Source organism: Hipposideros armiger, unplaced genomic scaffold (genome assembly GCF_001890085.2).
Source record: "Hipposideros armiger isolate ML-2016 unplaced genomic scaffold, ASM189008v1 scaffold_240, whole genome shotgun sequence".
Lineage (NCBI taxonomy): Eukaryota > Metazoa > Chordata > Mammalia > Chiroptera > Hipposideridae > Hipposideros > Hipposideros armiger.
The window spans coordinates 728,722-747,499 of NW_017731590.1; the positions used below are offsets into that span (position 1 = coordinate 728,722).

The following is an 18,778-nucleotide window of genomic DNA, read 5'->3' on the forward strand; positions in this document are numbered from 1 at the left end:
CGACAGCAACTTGTCTGTTCCCCTTCCCCCAATTCCCCAGCACTGTTCCCATCCCCCCAATTCCCCAATAAAAATCTTAAAAAAAAAATAAATCAATGGGGAAAAGTAAATATGTATGATAATGTTATGTGGAAAAAGTACACCTTCCTTCTCTCATACATATATTACACAAAATGATGGGTATACCAACTACAAATATGGAAACATATACAGGTAACAACTAAATATGAAAAGAGCAGACTGCAATTATAAGTTACTCTTTTTCTTCCAATGCAAGAAATAAAAAACCTTTTTGCCACAACTAAATTTCAATTAAATAATTAAATGTTTCATAATAGCTTATAAAAATAACTTTTAAAAAGGAGCCTTTTAAAAGGTAAGAGACTAAAAATACATGAAACATACAACTGGGAAACAAAACTACCGTTTATTGAATAATTCTTATGTATTGGCACTGAGCTTATTAGTTAAGGCATATAGTGAATATATTTATATTTAATCATCTATGACATAGGTATTATTGTTCATACTATGCAGAAGAAAAATTAGGCTATTATTTCACCTCCTAAAGTTTTTTCCCAAAAGCCACCTTCTTAATGAGGCCTTTTCTGGTCAACCCATCTAAAATTATAAACCTATACTCTCCTGAATTCCTTATCTGTCTTCTCTGCCTTAATATTCTGCACAGCACATATCACCCATACTATGTAATTTACTTATTCCAGCTCACCCCATTAAGATATAAGTTCTACAGGGAAGGGATTTTTTTCTGTTTGTTCTCTTCTGAAACCCAGCACCCAGTAAAGGTCCTAGCATAGACTAGATATTAAAAAATATTTAATGAGTGAATGAATGAATGAATGATGAATGAATGAATGAATGAATGAATGAATGAATGAATGAATGATGAATGAATGAACAATGGAATGTACTGGTGAGTTTCTATAAAGTGGTCCTAAAAGTCTGTTCAACTCAAAGCCTTTGCACACCTTTATATTAGAGTTACTGAGTGTGTGTGTGTGTGTGTGCGCGCGCGTGTGTGTGTGTGTGTGTGTGTAGCATAAAAATTGATCTGGAAAGATGAAATTAATAAGACTGGTGGCAAGGAACTAGGGAATACAGGTGAGAGAGAACATCTTCTGCCTAGAGAAAGACAATGACATTCTTTAAGATGTACACAAAATGTGGTTATTATCCTTTTTTACTTATTATAGAATATGATGATATAGGGTCTTACAGCTTTGAATGTGAGAGGACAGACAACTAAAGCTGAAATGCATGATAAACTGAGCCTAAGCTAAGACATGTTCTCCCCCAAGGACTTCTTTTGAGTTCTAACATTATATGGAGAGGGAGGCTAAAAACTAATCAGGAAACCTCTGAGGAGCAAAGTAAAGATTTAAGCCGCCCCAAAGAAATGGAGTTCAGGTCCCACCAGGAAGAGGGAACCAACTGGTAAATACACCCAGGCTCGTGTGGAATACATGGAAAGCTAAGTCTTTGGAGCAAAGGCAAAGCAGAGATAGTCTGACCCTTACTAGAACTGTACCTCTGCCTTGTCTCAGAGACGATTACCATTCCCACCCCAAACCCCTCCCCCCGACACGTGCACACACACACTCTATCTCCTTACTGGACAGAGATAACAGCACCCAAAGCCTTTTGTAGTTGGCATACAAAATGTCTGGCACTCATTCAAATTATGGCAGCAGGAGAGATTCAACCAAATAACCATAACCAGAGAAAACATCAAATGGTAGAAACAATCTAAAGTTGATACAGATAATGGAATTAATTCAAGTCTTTATAACCTATGATTAATATGTTCAAGAAATAGAGAAAATGATGGCAGGTATAGATATTTTTAATTGAGAATTCCACCAAAAGAATTATAATCTAAAAAGAAATAAAACAAAAATTTTAGAATAGAAAACTACAACAATTAAGGACTCAACAATAATATTGTAATAACTATGTATGATGTCAGATGAGTACTAGACTAGTCAGGGGGCTCACTTCTTAAATTATATAAATGTCTAACCACAATGCTGTAGACCTGAAATTAATATAAAATAATACTGAATGTCAACTGTAATTGAAAAATTAAAAAGGTGGGGAGAAAGGTGAAGGAGAATAAACGGTCCAAATTTCCAGGTATAACACAAATAAGTCATGGGGATATAATATACAGCATAGAGAATATAGTCAATAATATTGTGATAGCATGGTTACTGGACTTATCATGGTGATCACTTCTTTAGGTATATAAATGTTGAATAAAGAGAAAAGCTCACCAAAGCAAAAAGATGTGTCATTAGAGACCAAGGCTAGGATCATCTATACCCTCATATTCCCAATTACCATGTACTGATGCGAAAGCTGGACGATGAAGAAGGCTGATAGGAAAAAATTGATCCATTTGAAATATGTTAATCAGCTTAACAATAACCCACAGCCTTTGGACCTTTTCTTCTTCTTCTTTTTTTTTTTTTTAGCTGAACCATCCTGCCACCTGTTGGCAGCTCAGCTTGGGCCAGGAATCAAACCAGCGACCCTGTTGCTCAGAGCTCACACTCTTGAGCGAGCTCTTAACCAACTGAGCCACTCGGCCGGCCCCCGCATTTGAAATATGGCATTGGAGGAGAGCTCTACGGATACCCTGGACCATGAGAAAGATGAACAAATGGGTCCTAGAGCAAATTAAACTCAAAACATCACTTGAGGTAAAAATGACAAAAACTGAAGCTGTCCTACTTCGGGGACATCAATGAGAAGGAAGTGTTCTTTGGAAAAAAACAATAATGTTAGGAAAAACAGAAGCAGCAGGAAAAAAGGAAAACCAAATATGAGATGGACTGACACCATATTGGAAGCCACAGGCATGAGTTTACAGGAGCTGAGCTGGGATGTTGTGGATACAATGTAGGACATTGTGGACATCACTCCACAATGACAGTGGCCAGCAATCGACTAAACAGCACATAACACACACGTGACAGCAGAGTTTAAGTTGGGCTCAGCTCATATACTCCATATAGCATTATAGTATAATTTTTGAAACTATTCTGACAAGAAAACCTTACCTTTCTCATCATTTGTTGAGAAAGCCACCTAGAAGGCTTCTCTAAATTTCAATTACCCTGGCTTTTGATTATCCAGAGTAGGAACTATAAAATTAATTTGTAGTGAGAGGACACTAAAACTGTTAGGAAAAGCTGTAAAGTTACCTTCTGGCATTTTGCCATTAGAAATAAAGCTCTCACTATAAAACTTTTAAGTTCAAGAAAAAAAACATTGCCTATACTCAGAAGATACACCACTTTTCTGTCCTTAAACATCTGGACCTGAAGGATTTTTTTAAAGTCTGTATTTGTGGTCTTGATTTTTAGGAAACATTTTAAAAGGCCTTCTTATAATATCTGAAAAGCTAACACACACGTTGCACAAGTGTTACTCTGTGTGCTACCTTTAGGGTGGGCAAAGTAGTCAAACCTGAGTGTTGGCTTCTGGGAAGTGGTCCGAGGGACCCCACATTTTTCCCAGGCATCTCTAACCATCACCTTTTTCATAAGTGAGAGCTCACCACATTTCAAGAAAACAGCTAAGACTAAATTCTGGGAACTTGAGGTGGTTACAGCACCAATTTAGTTTCTTCAACAAGAACTTAGAGAAAGTTCTTCCAACAACAACAAAATACAAGACAAAACGGGTAACATTTTAAAAAATAATGCTCACCTTAGAATATTTCTGTAATTCAGCATCATCTGCAATCTGTGTGTCCAAAGTAACAACCTAAATTTACAAGAAAAAAAAATATTTCCAATATTTGTAAGGCATAGCTTTATTTCTTCCTCGGTTTCCTGAAAAAAAAAATCGGTAAAATCTATGTTCCATCTGACAGAATGCATCTGAGCTACATTCTAATCTCTTTCCTATTATTTTTGAACTCCATAAGTATAACATACAATGTAAAATTTCACAGAATATGTGCCTTTTTGTAGTTATTGTTTTCCACAGCAATCTTTTTTTCCCTAAATTATTCAAAATATGAACCAGAAGGTGATGGACAAATACATATGCTCTTTTTAAAAATCTATGCTCCCTAAAATTTTAATATAGTCCTCCATTATATTGAATCCATAAAAATTTTATTTTTGACAAAACCAAGGGTATGGTCCTTTTTGCTTTTAAATTCAAGCCTTGAAACAAAGTTTGCAAGGTCAGTAAAGTCAGACAAGTGTGGAAAAACTGAAGCGTCTGACTTTCCAAAGCAAGCTCAGACCGTTTCCCTAGGAGAAATAGCTGGCAAGAACACAAACAGAAAGGTCTGGACTGGTGGGAAGCCCATGGAATACTTGCAGCTTTTAATCCTGGCCTAAAACTATTGTTCTAAGTTTCAATGGTAGACAGTCACAGAAGTGGATGTCTTGCAAGCAAAATACTTTACTGATGATTTGCATCTGTAAGTTGTTAATAAAATATGGTGCATCTGGAGGGAGGAGCGAAGTTAAACAATGATCCAACTAAAGCTTTTAAAAGTACTGCACTGCAGACAAGTCGATTCTGGAAGGACGTAAAGAAGAAACGTTGGAGTACATACATGCAGGCATTCATTCACCGAGCCTGGCTCCTCCTTGCCCTCAGAACAAGTTACAACTCTTAATGAGTACGGTGTCACTTTAAATTTCCAACTTCCCTCTTTCTAGTCCCTCTGTTATTACTTTTCCATGTGATAAAATGAAATTTGAGAGGGTCGTGATAAGGAGGATACAATTTTAACAAAAAAGAGCCCATCACAAAACTTGCCATTTATAAACACTGATATGCCAAATTACTTTAAATATCAAACCATTAAGGATAGAATAAGTCATTTGCTAGGTGATAGCCTAATGACAAAACAGCATTCAGAATCTATGAAGTAAAGAAGCAGTAGTTCATAAGGACTGACATGCAGGTACAAAATCAGCAAGAAGAGAAAAAGTATGAAATGTTCTGACTCATCTTAAGAACATTGGAAAATATCTCACAATAAATAGTGGCTGATTACTCTGAACCAAGAAGAGAAAAAAGATCTCCAACCAGTCAAGTACTAATGATAAACATATGTAAGAAAATGTGAATGACAATAGAAATTTAATAGAATACTTTATTACTAACGCATTTAGGGAACACTATAGAGGCTTTTCTGAGCACAGCCTTTCTGCTGTCATGTGGATTCATATGGGGAAATGTAATCAATCCCTTACTCAATGAATCTTAAAACAGGTGAAAGGAAGTCTAATGGACCACTGGCACTATAAACTTATACCTAACCTAAATTACTTCCTGTTCTACCAAATACAGTTGATAATCATTCTTTCATTTTTCTCATAAAACTGTAAGATTCTCTGTGAAACATAGGGCTAATATCCACAGCCCTTTCGGTGTACAATAAAACAAACAGATCATAAAAACAATCATAAAAATGCCAGCAAATTTTAAGCAGCTGATACAGGTTATAAATTTAAAAAGCAAGCCCTCTCTCTCCCTCCTAACATTTTTCTGCCTATTGTCGACTAAAATGGTTTCAACATGAACTGAGTGTCTGCTAATTTAACTGAAACGTGTGTGCAGTCCTTAATTGTTCTTACAGCTTAAATGCTTTTAAAAAAAATTGATTGATTTAATAGGAATAAAAAGCAGGAGGGAAAAATAAAGGCAGGCTGACTACTCTTTGACTCTCCTATTTCTTTAAATTGTAGAGTTAAGGGCTTGACATGAAATGAGACTTGAGTGTTTTTTATTCAACGATTTTAACATACCATTACTTCATAGTCAGGGCCCAAGAGCTTTTCCCATCTGGATTTCAGTTCATTTTCTGGAGAGTCAGGGGCTCTTTCTGGATTAAAAGAAAAAAAAAGAATGTTAAAGCTACTGTGAGCCAAACACACTTAACTACTAAATTCTTCAATAACAGCAGTTTCAGTTAAGTAAAAGGGAAATACATAAAAAGAAAAATGCATTAAATGAAGTCTACTAGGTAAAGTAAATCACAGGTGACTTACAAGGCTAATGTAAAATGTAAAGACCGGCAGTGACCAAATTACGAAGGAGCTTTTGTTGTTAAGGAATATTGAAAAGGGAAGAGGAAATGATGAGTTATAAATGAAATCTGAATTATATACGGTTTATATGTAAACATCCTGTAGTTTACAAGGAAAACGCATCTGGCTTTATAATATATTTGGACAAACGAGGATTTGATTTAAATGTTAATCACTTCAAAGTATAATAGTACCTTCCACTCACCCATAGGAAAAGTAAGAACTTATCAAGCTGTCTTTACTATCAACCAGACGTATTAGCACAATCCATTCCAACTTTTCACTTGGGTGGACATAAAGGCATGTCTGGTTTAATTCAACCAGTGGGTGCATGAGCTTTAATACGATAGAAACTTTGGTTTTACTTTGGTCTTTTGTGTCTACTTCATTATTATATATTTATGATTTCCTTACTTGACAGTAATATTGCCTTTTTTGCATAGGTAGGATAATTTTAAAGCAGTAAAACAGATCCTCCATATGACCTCAGCTAGAAACTTAGTGTACAGTTTCTAGCCTGAATAATGCCTACTAGGCAAAAGTCAAAATACTAAAACTATAATTTCAACTTACATCTATAGTCGTACCAGAAAATAATCAAATCTCCACCTTTTTTCTTTAAGTTGAAGAAAAACTTTCAATTTTGTCACAAGATTGGACAAGTCACAGAACACCTATCACAACTGCCATAACCATTTGTCTAAAATCAAACATAACTTGCAATATCAGCTCTTTCAGCCTTCAGCACAGACAGCTCTTCTTGAATGCTTAATTACATAATACATAACTTAATTAATACATTATAATTTAATACATAAAACTTAATTACATAATAATTAAGTAAAACAGGTTAACCTCAGAAATCAGAGACTAAGGAACACTAAAGAATTTAGATTACTAGAGTTACAAAAGAATATCCATGAAATAACTATGTGCTAGATTACATTTCAGGAATAACTAACCAAAGACCCTGTTAAAAACAAAATATCATTCATGGGGGCTCCGCACCATTATGCCTACTCCTGTTAACATTTCCATAAGAAATTACGTTAAGAGTTCTACCATCTTGCCTATTAAATTTCTTCTAGATAGCAGTTTCATATCTGGTAAGCTAATTTGAACAAAATTTGAAGGTACTGGTTGAATTGTAAGCTTAAAAGTATGATATATAAAGATGATATTTCATACATGTGTATAAAATAATGTTGACACGTCACCTTCAATTCCTTTCCCTATATTTTACCTCTGAGTCACACAATGAAAGCACAGTCATGAGTTTCAAAGTACAGCCCAAAGGCCTAAGTACCAAAGGAAAGGAATTAATTTATTTTCAGCAGCTCAATAAATCCTGGGCTATACAAAATGATCAAAAAATAAATAGTACAATGATATGAAACAATTATTCCAATGGCAGTGAAGGGGAGCAGAATATACCACCCCAAAATATGCCACCTTGGCATGCAGATTATTTTGAGCTGAAAGTAATCAAGACTGAACAGACTCAGAAAAAAGTTTTACCTCTCTCTTAACCACCTCCAAAGAATTTAGATAGGGAGCCTGGCCGGAAGAGCTGTTACCAGACATAACCTTTTTTATCTGAAAGACCTATTTGCATGGCAGGGCAAACTTCTCATTACCAAACATCTGCCCCTCTTATGGTCCTATGACTTACCCTCCTCCTCTTTGAAGCCCCAGACCCTTATCCCATTCCTTAGCTGAGAATAATGGCATATAAGCCTCAATTGCCTGATTTGCCCTTGGATCTCATATTTTTATGGGGCTTCCACACATACAAAATTTTCTCCTGTTAATCTGTATTATGTCAACTTAGTTATTAGACCAGCTAAAAAAACCTAGAAGGGAAGAAGGGAAAAAGCAAAAAAAATCCTATAAAAAAAAAAAAAAAAAAAGCTAATGTCATAGCTGTTAAAATATTTTGGTCTTACTCTCAAGTTAAAGTTATACATACTCATGAAGAAAAACGGAGTGAGGTTGAGCCACAAAGAGAAGATAAAATATTTCTACCTTCAGAATGTATTTGATTTCTACCTGATATTTCACTGAAAGTCTACCTGAGTTCCCTTGAATTTATTTATTTATTTACTTATTTTTTTAAAGATTTTATTGGGGAATTCGAGAAGGGGAACAGCCAAGTTGTTGTCCTTCACTCTTAATTGTGGAGGGCGCAGCTAGCTCAGCTCCAAATCCATTCCCCATCCAGCGGCCCGTTGGCAGCTCGTGGGCTGCTCAGCTCAAAGTGCTATGTTCAATCTCAGTTGCGGGTGGGCGTAGCCCACCATCCCATGCAGGAGTCGAACCAGCAACCTTGTTAGGAGCACATGCTCTCACCAGCTAGGCCATCCTGCCACCTGTTGTCAGCTCAGTGGCAGCTCAGCTCGGGCGCAGCTCACTGGCCCATGTGGGAATCAAACCGGAGACCCTGTTGCTCAGAGCTCGCGCTCTTAACCAACTGAGCCACTCAGCCGGCCCCAGGGTTCCCTTGAATTTAAACAGCAGAGATTAACTGCAATCTACTTGGGTCAAAAAAGAGCAAGGTAGGGGTGACCGGTTAGCTTAATTTCTTAGAGCATGGTGCTGATGGCACGGGGGTTGCCGGTGTGATCCCCGCGTGGGCCGCTGTGAGCTACGCCCTCCTCAACTGTGCCATTGTAGCATGAGGGCAGTGTGTGGCCAATGACCGTGGCTCTTCCCCAATAAAATTTAAAAACAAACAAAAAAAGAACAAGGTAAATTTCCAAATCATAGGACATTTTTTAACTGGAGTGAGGGGTTTCTCCTTCCTTCAGGCCATTCTTTCCTGAGAGAAGATAATCAAAGCCAAAAGCTAAAATTTCTCTGGAACATGAATGGTGTTAAGTATTCCACTTCACTCAACTGGCAAGGCTTTCCTGAGCACGTCTGTGCAGGGACTTGCATGAGGCTGTTACCCAATATGCTGACAGAACAGTCAACTGTATGGTAGCTGAGGTATCAAAGTACAAAGCAAAACAACAACAACAACAAAAACAGTTGCATATCAATTAAAAAGTAAAGGATAAGAATATAGCTACCCAGGGATTTGATGAAACATTTAAAAAAGTATACATTATTAATTTTTATGGTGAAATGAAATACTGTTATATGTATGCACATAAGCTATATATCTAGAGCTATATCAATAATATACAAGCTAAAGTATGCAGTAATTTAAAATGCTGACAAGATTGGAAAAAAAGTCATAATATTAATAAAAATGCATTCAAAATTAGTACAAAGATTAAACAACTATATGCTTGGCCCCCAACTACAACAAGTGTTAAGATGTTGATATTAAGAATACCCTATTTCATATCTTCAAAATGCCTCTAAAACTTCTCACATTAGATTAACTGTAAAGAGAAAAAAAACGGTTAACAAGTGAGAAAGTCCAATTACTTTGATGCTTTTAATTGAATGCTTTGTGCCTACCCAGGTTTTCTAAGGCTTGTGTGTTGTCATTGTTTAGATTATCCATTCTGTCTTCAGTTGCCTTATCTTCCCCATTCAAATTAGTTTCCGTTTCCACTGCTCCAGTTAGAAAGAGGGCTGGTGTTTTCGGTGATTCTATACCAGTTCCTAAAATAAAAATTGCTAACTTGAATCATTGGCAGCTAAAGGCCATATTAAAGTGGGCTTACTCCACTCCTGTTCTCGTTTCACAACCTCATTACAAACATCTCAAGCAACTTACATATATGATTCCTTTATTTAAAATCCCACGTGTGACAACCAATCAATTCCTTAAAAAATAAATTTGTTGGTAGTACTGAAAAGAATAAGGAACTAAGCAGTGGGAAGAGAAAAGCAAGGTCAAGTCGATGACAAAGTGGTACATGCTTCTCAATATAACCTCGAAAGGAAAAAGAGCATTAGGGGACGTAGGCTCTTGCTGCTGTGGTGGGTAGAGTGAGACATGCAGAATAAACTGGTCCCATTGCTGGGGGCTCTCTTAGGCTCTGGCACAACATCATAATGAGTATAACAATCTACATATGTAAACTTATGAATTGGAAGAGAACTGGAGAGAATTCCCCTGGTTGCAGAGATTCCTCCCTTAGCTACCATAGATTGAGCTAAGTAAAGCAATAGGATATCCAAAGCTTTCAATCTCAAGCATTCAAATCACTATGCATCTCTTAAACATAAGAATAAGAGTCATTTTAGTTATTTTTAAATAATCACACATCACTTATAAAAAGTATTCTTACAAAAATTATTTAACCTGACTCTAACTAAGTCTTTAGATCTAGCTTCTAGGAAACTGTGTAGAGAAACAAGTAAAATGATACCACAAGGAAACTATCAAAGTCATCTGGTGACAAATGAACTAATCCCTACAAAAATTTATGCCATGGGGTCATGGGTGAGGGATTCTTCTTGATTAAAAAACCAAAGAAACAAAACCCATGCAACGAGTGCAATGCATTATTAGATCTTGATTTTATGGGGTTGAGGGGGTGGCAGGAAGAGAAGCTACAAAAGACATTTAGGGGCGGGCTGTCCGAGTGGTGCGTTGGTTAAGAGCTGGCTTGGGACGCCAGAGGGCCCCAGTTCGGATCCCACATATGAGGGCCAGTGACACTGCCCTCTACAGCTAAGATGCTGAACAACAGCTCAACCTGGGGCTGAGCTGCCGTGAGTCGCCGGCGACGGCGTAGGCTGCAGCCCCTGCGGCAGTGGGTTGCCATGGGCTACCGTGTGTAGCCAGCAGCCAGCATGAGTGGCCAGCAGCTGCAGTGAGCGGCCGTCCAGAAGTCGGCAAATGATCTGCCTCTCCTGGGAAGAGCACAATGATGGTGTCAACTTGGCCAGTGAAGCAACTGGACTGAAGAACAAAAGGACAGCAACTTATCTGTTCCCCTTCCCCCAATTCCCCAATAAAAAAATAAAAATTAAAAAAAATAATAAGAATAAAAAATAAAAATAGAGTGTGGCGCTCTGCTTAAAAAAAGACATTTAGGGGCAATTGGGAAAATTTAAGTATGTGTTAGGTATTTGATATTAAAGAACTACTATTAATTTTCCTTGGTGTGATAAAGATATTATGTTCACCTAAAAATATATCCTTCTTTTTAGAAGCTACAGACTGAAGTATGTAGGGCTAAAGTGTTATGATGTCTACTACTCACTCTGAAAAGATTCAGGAAAAAAAATAAATAAACAGATGAAGCAAATATGGCAACATGATAACCACTGAATCTAAATGGTGGGTATTTGGTATATCATTTTTCAATTTTCCTGTATGTTTGAAATTTTTCATAATAAAAGTTTGAAAACTATAACCAGTTAAAAGTTCCTATAATCTCAACATAAGATTTTCAATCACACATGGGATTTTTTAGATTATGAATGCATTAATGCACACTAAACACATGGCCTAGTGCTAAGAAAATAAAATGCCGGCCAGAAGCTGCAAGTGTTGCTGGGTAGAAAAGTTACACCCCAGAGTATATAGTACAAAGCAGTACAATGATGTGATCACATGCTACAAATAGTATACAAATAGGTACACAAAAATATATATATAAGGTATACGAAAAGGAGGAGTTTAGAGGAGAAAAAGAAAGACTTGGAATGGTAGAGAAAGGTATTGTGTAAGAGCTGGAAACTGTGTGGTTTATTTCTGTGAAACAGACTTAAATGCTGACTATGTGGAAGGTACACGAAGATGTAACATGGGGCGGAGCAAAGGCATAACCACTCCCCTGTATTATAGTAGCCACACATTCAATAAGTAAGCACAATGGAGACTAATAAATGCTACAGTCGACTGCTCTACAAAGGGTGCTAGTGAAACACAAAGGAAGGACGCCCAAACCATGGAGGAATAGATACAGATTTAGAGTCAAAACTTATCCCAGTACAACTTTAAAATGTAGGCATGCCGAGTAAAGAATTGCTAATTCACAGATGACATACCTCATTTGATATAGCAGACTGAAGCCAAGGGCTCTCTCAGAGCTATTAAAACCATTATATTGATATAAATATTTATGTAAACCTTTTAAGGTCAACAAAGCATTTGTACAATTTGTACTATTTAGACAATTTCGAATGTCATACATACAATGCAGTTGACAGGGCATCTGTCTTTCGACAGCAACAGCAAAATTTCCACCATCAGATAAAACTTAAAAAGTTCCAATGTAAATACAAATCAATATCAGTTGAAAGCAAAAGCTTCCAGGATTATTGTATCTTCAGAGGAAGGGGGAGAAAAATGTATTCATCTTCTGATAAATTCTAATGGAATCTTACTTACAGTTATATAACTAGCCATTCATTTTAAATTGAATATGTGTTCCCATGACTGTCAAATTTTGTTGATCTATACATTTCTAAGTTGATAATTAAAAATTGGCATGCATACAATTATATTTTTGTTCCATCATGTAAATCTATTCTTATAATCAAAATAAAAACAAATATTATTTTACAAATAAAAATGTTCTTGATAGAAATCCATGTTTTATTTTCTCTTGCTCTATTTCAAAGGTAAATCTAGAGACATTAGACTCATATATCACTGGAAGTAAAATGAAATCTGAAGTTTGCAAAATGTCAAAGCATTAGATGAATGAGAGCTCCTGGAACAAAAGGTGTCAAAACTTTATTATTCAAATGTAAGTCATAAAGGAAATCTGGAAGCTTTTTGAGAAAATGATTTCCATCTCCATTTAGAGAAGCTATCAGAGCTTAATACGTGTCAGGGTTCACATTCTAACATTTGGACTGGCACATTATAATAGGCAAAGGAAACTTCTTCCATGCACAAATGAGCTGATGCATTTCTCCATCACTGCATTACACAAGGTGGGCAGTTTTTCCTTCCCAGATTCACAGAGCGACTTCCATAAATGAGATATTCTTCCAAACCCAGACTACATGGTAGGGAGAAGGACAGTGGAATCCATTACCTCTGTCGGAAGGCTGTTCAAGTGGAAAAGTTGCTGAGGGTGTCTTCCTTCGAACTAGAGTCAGGTGGACCACTTCCCCTGCATTTCGTAACACTTCAACAACATCCTGGTTGGCAAAACCCTGAATATTCACACCATCGACCTAACACACATTAAACAAAGGTTGCAAGTTATCTACTATTTTGTTGTAAATTCTGGCAAGGCAGAATAAAATTAGGCAATTCATTTTATTCCAAAAATAATTTGTATTAGACCTAAGAAAGCATTTGAATAAGGATGCAAAATTAGTAGTAAAACATAATGACAAACTTCCTGAGAAACTAGAAAGTAAATGGAAATTTGTACTAAGTCACACATTTTCACTTACAGCCTGAGAGAGGCAGAGGGTCTAATTCTTTGATGCTATTCAAATTCAAAGTGCCATGAAAGATAGCATACTGGTATACATAGTTCTCAAAATATATTAATAGAAGCCATTGTTATCAAAATTGAGGAGGCCATGCAATACTTCATCCCTCTACTATATCAATATGTCATATTTTCTAGAAGAAACACACTGATCTCTCTCAATTAGGTCTTCTAGTGTTTTGGAAAACTATGTGCAAGAAAGGTATTTACTAATCTAAGTCAAGCCCAATTCCACATTTCTGAAGTCCAACAGGCCCAAAAGACCTCTCTCACTCTTCTTCAAGCTAGAGAATAGTACTTTCTCCGTGTCCACTGCTATTGCAGATCTCCAGACTCTGCAAATCACAAGACATCCCCTAAGCCCAATAATGTAAAACCCAAGAGTCATGAAAGGTCCTTCCTTAGATGGACTTGAAGGACAATGATTCAAATTACATGAACTAAAAATCTATTCCTACATAAATCACTAAATACTAAATTAAATGTGTGTATATTCGTACGTGTGTGTGTATGCTGTAAAATTATTATTAAAATAAACTGTAAATTTAATTTTGTACTAAATGAAGGAAAGGCCAATCTGAATTGATAAAGGTATTATATTCTCAAATATAAAATATCTCAATTTTGTAGGTACTCAAAATTACTGTTAGTAGAAAAACTTTCACAAAGAAATAAAAAGATCTGGTAAAAGGCCTATTAATTTTACTTAAAAAATGGGTTAAAGAATACAAAGAGGTATTTGAAAGCCTTTTCTAGGAGAATGCTAGAGCACCTTTCAAATATATATGCATGTATATTAAAATATATATAGGTACATATTATTTCTTCCTACCAATATAGTCAGTGACTCCATTTTTCAGATAGTAAAAACAAAAACAAAAAAATTAAATTTAGGATCATAAGAGTCCAAATTAATGAGATTTCATTGTCGTAACAAACTTATTAAGACATTATGATACAATATATTAAGTCATTCCCCTCTCATACATATTATAATACAGATAACTTTTTTTCCCAACTTGATTCAATTCTAAAACAGAAGGCAGTTACTTACAGCAACGATTTTGTCATTCACTTGGATTTGGCCATTGTGATATGCAGCACTGCCAGGTATTATACTTTTCACATAAATCCCTGAAGCTTCCCCTACATAGTGCACAAAACACGGAAAAAGAAAGCAAGCTCTAATTAGGCCTTGATTGCAAAATTCATATCAAGAGGTTAATTAGCTAAAGGGGCTGCCTGGAGGCTTGATAAATAGTATTTTGAACACAAGCAGAGAAATTGATGGATTATTTCAAACTGTCACCATCCTAAGTAAACCAAATTTGACATGATTTGACTGATGACTATTTCTGGAAGAATAATCAGTAACAGAACCTTGATGAAATGCAATCCAATGTAAACTGGAATTCAAATGGCCGAGGTTAAGTCTTACCCTCTTCTCTTGGTCTAACACCCTTCTCATCATTGACTTGGCAGAAGCCTTCATCATTATTCACCAATACTATGACAAGAATCTCCTACCAGGTCTTTCTGACTAGATTTAGTTCAAGTTCATGTTAGCTTCCTCCCCAAACACAGGAAAAAAAGAGAAGTACATACAGTCTTAACAACAAAACAAAACAAAACAAAACAAAACAAAAACACCTAAAATAATCTCAGCAACATAAAATAATTCTTATATTATAAACTACAACATTTAAACAGAAAAATGGCTATATGAAAATTACTACTACATGAAAAGTATGCAGGCCTATGGGCGAGGACTACAAGGGAAACTGGAAAATGAAAAACCATAGCTCTCAATGATTTTATATTTTTATTTTTTAATATCAACTGAATGTAAAACATTGTAGAAGAAAAAGAAACATAATGGATTCTCATCATCTACCTAACAAAATGTAAATTTCATAGAATCACACTCCAGGACCGCCAAAATCTGTCCCAAACTTCTTTTTTACATTTCATCCTTCCAACAAGACACAATTCGAGACACATAAGACTCCTGATATTCCACCAAAATAGCATGTATTTTCTTGATTTTATCCTTTTTCTCATTTCATTTGTTTCCTACCAACTTCACCCCTTCTATCAAAATCTTTCTCCTTTCCCATGCTTAGCACAAATGCCTCTTTCTTTGTAAATTCTCCATTTCCCTCAGTCAAATTGAATTTTTCATCTGCCATATGATGATCGTTTGCTTGCATCTCCGGTAGAAGACATATTTCATTTATCCTTGAAGTTGAGTTATTTACATGTTTGTCTTCCTGAATAGAGGTTCTTATATTCATTTTCCTATTCCCTCCAGGGCTAAACAAAGTCACTGCTCAAAAGTTGCGATCAAGGGAATAAAGCAAAAATTATGTTGAATGACTACGTGTTAAAAAGCATACTGAGATTTAAAATGTCCTAGTTTTTGGATTCATTGCTGCCCACCCCACTCCAGTCCCAAAAACTTCTTTTGAGAGTAAAGAAGTTAAATGATTCTTTTCTTTATTCAGTAATGTAAACATTACATTTTATTGATTTTTTTAATCAGTTATACACTTTCATTTTACTCTGCCTGTTATATTGTTAGGTTTACAAGGACACCTTGAAAACTTCATATAAAGAGGTTCATAAGCCATCAGTTTAGGAACTGAGTCATGATTTTTCTAACCAGACAGCATACTAAGAGCAACTCAATATAGGTGTTTTTTTTTTGCAACGTTATTATACAATCCATACTTAGTGCTTTTGGAACTCATTTAAATTCTGAACCTAAAAAAAGTGGCACTTAGAAAAAGCTAAAGGTTTGAAAACAGTTATTTCATTAGATTAAAATAGCATAAGGTGGTCTGACATGAATTTCATTCAGGACTTTGAATACATTAGCACTTTTAATCTTTCCACCTGCTGTAAGTATACAAAATATATCTTTTTAATTAATTCTCTAATCTTGCCATTTTTTAAAAAACTAAAAAAAAAGTCATAACTCTGAATTTTCATGTTACTAGCAAATACTTGCAAAAGGCTTATTTTTTCTTACTCTGATGATTTTCTTATAATAATAGAGTAACTCTTACAGTGAAAGTTACCAAAGCTTTGCATGTAGGAGTTGAGAGAAAATGATTATTCAGATACGTGGGCCACGTATTTATTCTTACAATGTACACACTTGATATGAAAGGGAAATAATTCTAAAGTATTTGTTTTATCTTTTTTTGTAATTAAACATAATAACAGTAATATTTTTTTGACATTCACAATATGAACTAACTATGCAATAATCATTTTACTTTACCACATGTAAAATAACATAATATGTAATAGTCACACTATTCAAAATATATCAATCTTAGAAACAAGAGGAGATATAATTCAATGTTATACACTGAGTTGGATAATTAATTTCTATTGTTAATGACTATCAAGCCAGATATAAAACTGCTGAGATAAAACTGTGTGATATTGTGATTTATAAGATGTTTGGTCTTCATCCACAGTTATGGCTCATAGCTCCCCAAACCCTTGGAATTTCCTAAGTGTTGAGAGTGATATCAGTCTTTCTGTTATCTTAATGAGGTGACTTGTGGAAAGCACCTAAGGATGAGGGCTGGTTGCCAGAGGAACCAACCCTACAATTAGAGGTTTGGAACTTTCAGTCCCAAACTGAACCAGGAGAGGGGCTGGAGATGGAGTTCAATCACCAATGGCCAGTGACTCTGTCAATCATGGCTGAGTAAAACAGCCACCATAGAAACCCAGGAGGACCTTTCCCAGAGAGCTTTCCCACTGGGAAAACAGAATGCTTCCAGGTGCCGCAATGCTGGGCCCAAGCTGCACGAGGACAGACGCTCCTTCATTCGGGGACCCTGTCCTATGTACCTCTTCGTCTGGCTTTTGATTTGTACCCTTTAATGTCCTTTGTAATAAATTGATCTCATTAGTAAATGGGTTTTCTTGAGTTCTGTGAGCCGTTAATTGACCTCAAGGAGGGGGAACCTCTGATTTATAGCCAGTTGGTCAGAAATACAGGTAATAGCCTGGGCTTGCAAACAGCGTCGAAAGTGGGGAGCAGTCTTGTGGAACTGAGCCCTTTACCTGTGGAATCTGATTCTATCTTTGGGTAGACAGTGCCAGAACTGAGCTGAATTGTCAACACACCCTGCTGGCGTCTGAGAATTGCTGTTTGGAACTGGGTCTGGGAACCCTTTTTAAACCGGGATTTTCTAATTACCAAAAAGTAACTGGTTGCGAATATACATTCATGGTTTTATTGTTCAACATTTAAATTAAAATCTGCAGATATTTAACTTTATTGTCTGGGAACTTTAACATCCTTTACAATTATTTCCAAATATAAAGTAGAAATGACTCATTTACCTGTATGAGCAGTTCCAACATAGCCAACAATTCTAATCCCCAGACTCTGTCCATCTTTTTTAACGAGCTCAACATCGTAAGTTTCAAAAAGAGTAGAATTATCCTAAAATAGAAAAATAATCTTAATTATATATAATGTTTAGTTACATAACTGTGTATACATAGTCAATTTGTGCATGGTTTGTCAAATATTTTCTTAGCATCTACGGCAGACAGAATTTTAAGATGGTCATCACAACTTTTTTTTTTAATGCAATTTCTTTTCTTCTTCTTCTTCTTCTTTTTTTTTATATTACTGGGGAACAGTGTGTTTTTCCAGGACCAATCAGCTCCAAGTCAAGTAGTTGTTTTAATCTGGTTGTGGAGGGTGCAACTCAGTGGCTCATGTGGGGATCGAACCAGCAACCCTGGTGTTATGAGCACTGCGCTCTAACCAACTGAGCTAACCAGCTGCAACTTTTGATCCCTGGTACTATTGCTATGTTTATGTCACATTACATGGTAAAAGGGAGATTATCCAGGTGAGCCTAGTCTAATCAGGTACCCTTCCTTCAAAAGCAAGGAATTTTCTCCTGCTAATGGTAGAAAGGGAAGCAAAAAAGATTTGAAGCATGACTAGACTCGTGGTTTGAAGATGAAGTGGGACATGTGATAGGGAATACAGAGGGTCTGAAGGGGTTGACAGATATCCCTTAGCTGACAGCCAGTAGAGAGATGTCAGTCCTACAACTGCAAGGAACTGTATTCTGCCAAAAATCTGAATGAGTTTGGAAACAGACTGTCCCAAAGCATTCAGATTAAGAGCCCAGCCAGGCCAACATCTTGATTCCGACTTTGCAAAAATCTAAAGCAGAGAACCCAGCCAAGCCCACCCAGACTTCTGATCCACAGAACCATGAATTAACAAAGGGTGTTGTTTCAAGCCCTAAATTTGTCATTTATTACACAACAATATAAAGCCAA

At 36.1% G+C, this 18,778-nt stretch overlaps 1 protein-coding gene across 1 annotated transcript in view; it reads right to left on the reverse strand.

Annotated features, from left to right (window-relative positions):
• The window catches only part of PATJ (PATJ crumbs cell polarity complex component), a 351,381-nt gene that overhangs the window by 296,424 nt on the left and 36,179 nt on the right, over positions 1-18,778 (reverse strand). The window contains exons 9-14 of the mRNA XM_019655480.1: positions 17,816-17,918; positions 14,502-14,593; positions 13,040-13,181; positions 9,552-9,698; positions 5,802-5,878; positions 3,736-3,792 (exon numbers count right to left, since the gene is read on the reverse strand). Of these exons, the coding sequence (XP_019511025.1) occupies positions 3,736-3,792; positions 5,802-5,878; positions 9,552-9,698; positions 13,040-13,181; positions 14,502-14,593; positions 17,816-17,918 (618 nt within the window). The remainder of the gene's footprint in view (positions 1-3,735; positions 3,793-5,801; positions 5,879-9,551; positions 9,699-13,039; positions 13,182-14,501; positions 14,594-17,815; positions 17,919-18,778) is intronic.